The 4,993-nt window shown below is 46.4% G+C and overlaps 1 protein-coding gene across 1 annotated transcript; it reads left to right on the forward strand.

Moving 5' to 3' along the window:
* Positions 1-363: 363 nt before the first annotated feature.
* plag1 (pleiomorphic adenoma gene 1) lies at positions 364-2,335 on the forward strand (the record flags this gene model as incomplete). Its single annotated transcript, XM_084326643.1, has 2 exons — positions 364-614; positions 1,141-2,335. The coding sequence occupies 2 exons, from the start codon at positions 364-366 to the stop codon at positions 2,333-2,335; spliced, it is 1,446 nt and encodes a 481-aa protein (XP_084182769.1).
* Positions 2,336-4,993: the final 2,658 nt, after the last annotated feature.

Raw genomic sequence — 4,993 nt, forward strand, 5'->3', positions numbered from 1 at the left:
CAGCAGTGACTCAGGAGGTAGAGCGGTGTGTGTGTGTGTGTGTGTGTGTGTGTGTGTGTGTGTGTGTGTGTGTGTGTGATTGATTGAATGTGACGCTTTCCTTTTACATTCAATCGTTCGACACTGATTCTTAAACCAAAACAAAAAATTAGATATGCTTAATTCATGCAGATTGTGTAATAGGAAAATGTATAAATGTGTACCTATATAGTGTAACCTTTTAATTCTTTATCTCTCTCTCTCTCTCTCTAAGGCCCCAGCGTCCTGGCCGTGTTGAGCACATAAAACTGGATAGAGCACTCGCATCAGTACTAGCTGGGCGCCGCGCCCCTGTCCATGTAGCTGGTCTGCCCTAGGGGTGCCATGGCCACGGGAACCCAGGGCCACCGTGACCACGTCCCGGAGAAAGCCGGCAGGCTCGCGCCGGCCACAGGGAGGCGCCGGAGGGCAGAGGGGAAGCCCAAGAAGAACTTCCCCTGCCAGGTGTGCCAGAAGGCCTTCAACAGCGTGGAGAAGCTCAAGGTGCACTCGTACTCGCACACGGGAGAGAGACCCTACCGCTGCTCCCACCCCGACTGCACCAAGGCCTTCGTCTCCAAATACAAGCTGCTACGGTAGGGTATGACACATATCTGCAGCTATAGCAGGCTGTAGGCAGCATGTTGCTCCGCACAACACCGCTTTATTGTCATGTAGCGCTCTTAAAGGTGCTATAGATAACATTCAGCCACTATATGTCACACTAGAGCACCATCATGCCATTTATCCAATCAGGTGCATTCCATGTGAGGAAATGGGAAGTAGGGAGGGGGATACATGCATGTAAATAACAACATTCATTTTGGACCCGCCAATTCTTTTTTTAAATTATCAATTTATTAATCAATCATATTTTGGGGGGGGAAAGCAATACGTTTATTCTGCACCTTTGAGAAAGCTCTGTGGATGTTTTCATTTTAAATGACTTTTTTTTTAATGGTTACTCTACATAAATATTTTATCTATAGCACCTTTAAGTAAGATGATTTACCTCATTACTGTCATTGCTTTTCTAGCTTTCAGATTGTGTGTGAATAGTATGCCCTTAAATGAAAATGCTGAAACCCTCTGAGTGCTCATAGAATGTTCTTGTCTTTCAAGGCATATGGCAACGCATTCGCCGGAAAAAACCCACAAGTGTTCATACTGTGAGAAAATGTTCCATCGCAAGGATCACTTGAAGAATCACCTGCACACTCATGACCCGTACAAGGAGGCGTTCGCCTGTCAGGAGTGCGGCAAGAGCTACAACACCAAGCTGGGCTTCAAACGTCACCTGGCCCTCCACGCCGCCAACAGCGGAGACCTCACCTGCCAAGTGTGCCTACAGCCATTCGCCAGCACGGCCGTTCTCCTGGAGCACCTCAAGACGCACGCCGGCAAGTCCTCTGGCGGGACCAAAGAGAAGAAGCATCGATGCGAGCATTGTGAGCGGCGGTTTTACACCCGCAAAGATGTCCGGCGCCACATGGTGGTGCACACCGGACGCAAGGACTTCCTGTGTCAGTACTGTGCCCAACGCTTCGGTAGGAAGGACCACCTGACCCGCCATGTGAAGAAGAGCCACGCCCGGGAGCTGCTGAGGGTAAAGACTGAGCCGACCGACTCGCTGGAGTCTTTCGTCTGCGACCTGGCGCCCGGCGGCATCAAGGGCGAGCTCCCGGCCATGCTGACGCCCAGGCAGCTCCAGCTCAACATGTACACAGGTCCCGTCCTGGACACGGAGCCCCTCCCCAACCCCACGCACCCTTTCTCTTTGAAGTATCCGCTGGGCTCCAACTTTACCTCATACGGCGTCTCCATGCAGGAGCGAGAGCAGAATCTAAAGGGAGAACTGGAGACGTACCTGATGGAACTGCAGAGCGCCATGCCCTCCTCCTCCTCTGCAGCCGAAGACGCTCAACTCTCCAAGCTGGAGCTGGAGCCGCAGGTGGGTGTGTTGCTGGAAGCCGGCGAGGAGGCCTCCCTGTCCAAAATGTCCGCGTCCGTGGCGGCGGCCACTGCTGCCGCCGCTGCGGGGGACTCGCTCGCCTCCTCCTCCTCTTTGCTGGACTTCTCACAGCTCTTTAACTTCCTGCCTCTGAACGGGCCGCCGTACAACCAGGCAGGGGGCAGCGGGGGGCTGGGGGTCCCGTACCCTCCTGCGGAGGAGAGCATGTCGGAGGCCCAGCTGCCTCCCCAGCCCCCCGATGGCCCAGAGGCCGCGGAGAGCCCCCTCCATGGGCTCGCCTCCTCCTTCATATCCAACCTGAGCACACCCACCACCCTGCCCCGCTTCCATCACGCATTTCAGTGACCACAGTATGTACTGCTGCCCATGACACGCTTCACGCACACACACACACACACACACACACACACACACACACACACACACACACACACACACACACACACACACACACACACTCATATTTGCATACATTCAAGCTAGTATGTACAGACGTAGTAGACAAACACCCCCTATGCTATTCTGGACACTTTACGATGCCAGTAACAATTTATTTGATTTTTTATGCGATATTAGCACTTCTGTCTCGTACATAATAGGATTCCATGTGCAGACACTGACACCAAGCGACAAGACGTATGTGATAATCAGCACTGACGGTAGTACACACGCACCTCCACACGTGGTTTTTGTTTTGGCTCAATTGGCATTCTCATGGGTATCAAACTTATTGGATGTCTTGAAGATTTGAGTTTTGTTAGAATAATATCAAACTTATTGTTGGATTTTTATTTTTTTTTATCTTCACCACCACTACATTGACAATATTCCCACAGCGGCCATTTTGCTCTTATGTCGCCAACCTGAGCACGACATAAGAGCACAATGGCCACCGTGTGCATATGGTCAATTCTTAACACTGACAGTGATAGCCTTTATCAGACTACACATTAATTCATCATTTGGGTTTTTGGATATTTTTTTTCATATAGGTGAATTAATATAGAAATGAGATTGCAGTGATCTTTTTTTTTATTAAATTTGTATCCCCTTTTCAATGTCTAACTCCCCTAGCGTTAGAATAGATTGACCATTGTGTGCAACATTTTTGCATTGTACATTGTTTTTCTTGTAGCACTTTGAACTTTTGTGATGTCGAGTTTCATCACAATTGACCTTTTGTCAAACTGTCTTTGTTCTCTCTGTTTGTGGTAGGATTGTAAGCAATGCACAAAGCAAAAAAGCATCCACGTCTCTTATACTGTACGTTAGGTACCGACTACGCAACAGCAGTAAGGTGCGTCGTTGTGATATAGTCGCCGGCGGAGTTTGTGTCAAAAGGTTTCATCTTAAAATCTTCACTGGGGTTTGCTTTTGTCATAGAATCTAAAGACCTGTTTTTAAACCATGTATTATTTACATCGGTTTATAGTAGGTCACAACCTCCTAACTCGAACCAAAGCTCGATAAATATGACTTGAGAGGAGTTAATGAAACAAGAGGGAAATCATTCCTTCACACCTGGGATCTAGTGCAGGCAAACACTCACTGGCTGCTGCCACCTGCTTGTCGAAATGTGCTAACAGCTAGCTAAAAGGAAAAAGGATCCATTTCGACTACCCATGTCTGTGTATTTGAACTCAGTGGCGGATTTAAACGCCTAAGGGACTTTAATGTGACAGTATCCCACCCTCTCGACTCGCTGAGACAAAGACAACGGCGTCCTCGACTGTTATGCAGGTCCGAACGGAAAGACGAGTCTAATATCTTTTGAAATGTGTGCCAATCTGTAGCCAGTTACAGTAAGATGAATGCGAAAATGGTTTAGTCGTCAATAGCCCCCTTTGCCCTCCCCCTCCGACATCAGCATAGAACTACTGGAGATGCCAGGGTGTTATTTGTTTTGCCAGGTTTGATGGAGTGCACTTTTGGTGTATAGCAGTGTAAACAAGAAACTGCCCACTTAGTTTTTCAGGCCAGTCCCACGTTGTCAGAGTTTGAGCTTTGAGTATGGTTTGAATGTGTAGTATGATGGAATTGACATGTACTATGTTGATACTTTTCACATACTGCGTGCAGCTGTTTACAAAATGGTGACTATATACTTTTTAGTATTGTGTATGTTCCTGGGACAGAATTTGGGTATAGGGAAGGTTTTCCATTCTGGGACTTGCCAAATCATCACACTCTTGAGCCTGTTTACCGTGGCACTTGAAACACACCTGAACTTCAATGTTGAATTACTATTGGGCTAATTTAAAAACAGCTTGTTGAAAAGGATCCTTCTTAATTAACGACAGAGTAGAAATATTTCAGTTTAAAAAGTTGAGGATTAAGGAACCCTGTTATATACTAGGCATGTTAGGCTACATGTTGCGTTGCTACTGATTGGCTCTTGAACACTGCTGACCTGTTGTCATTCTCCTCTCGTTAACGTCGCCATCACTCACTTCATTTGACTCCTTTCAAAGTGTGAAATCTCACATGTGAGAACTGAGCATTCTAAAGATGACGTCACAATGCTGCTGTCAATTGAACACTACGGACTTCTAAGATAGAACTTGGAGAAATTGTTTAAATTTCAAGTGTATTTTAAATACACTTGAAAGGGTTAAAGGGCAACAATTATTGTCTACTTCATGAAGATTCTAGAAACCTTTTAAGATTAGATTATAAAACGTTTAACGTCCTCAACAACATTTAAGATGCAGCAGAGTATGCATGTGTTTATAAGCATTCACAATTACCATATTCACACGGCATAAGAGCAAAATGGCCACCGTGTGAATATGGTCAATGTAGGACACAGGAAACCCATACAACCCGTAACAACAGCTTCCAGGTCTAATAGTTAAGTATATTTGGAATTGTATACAAATATATTTTTTTACACCTCAATATCTCTTATTGGACAGAGGAATCTGCACATTACTGTAACTTTTTAAGTTTAACTCGTTTCCTCCTCCTTTGTCTTTAGTTTTAACACACCTTTAGCTGCCCCCC

Source organism: Notolepis coatsorum (genome assembly GCF_963971535.1).
Source record: "Notolepis coatsorum genome assembly, chromosome: 12".
Lineage (NCBI taxonomy): Eukaryota > Metazoa > Chordata > Actinopteri > Aulopiformes > Paralepididae > Notolepis > Notolepis coatsorum.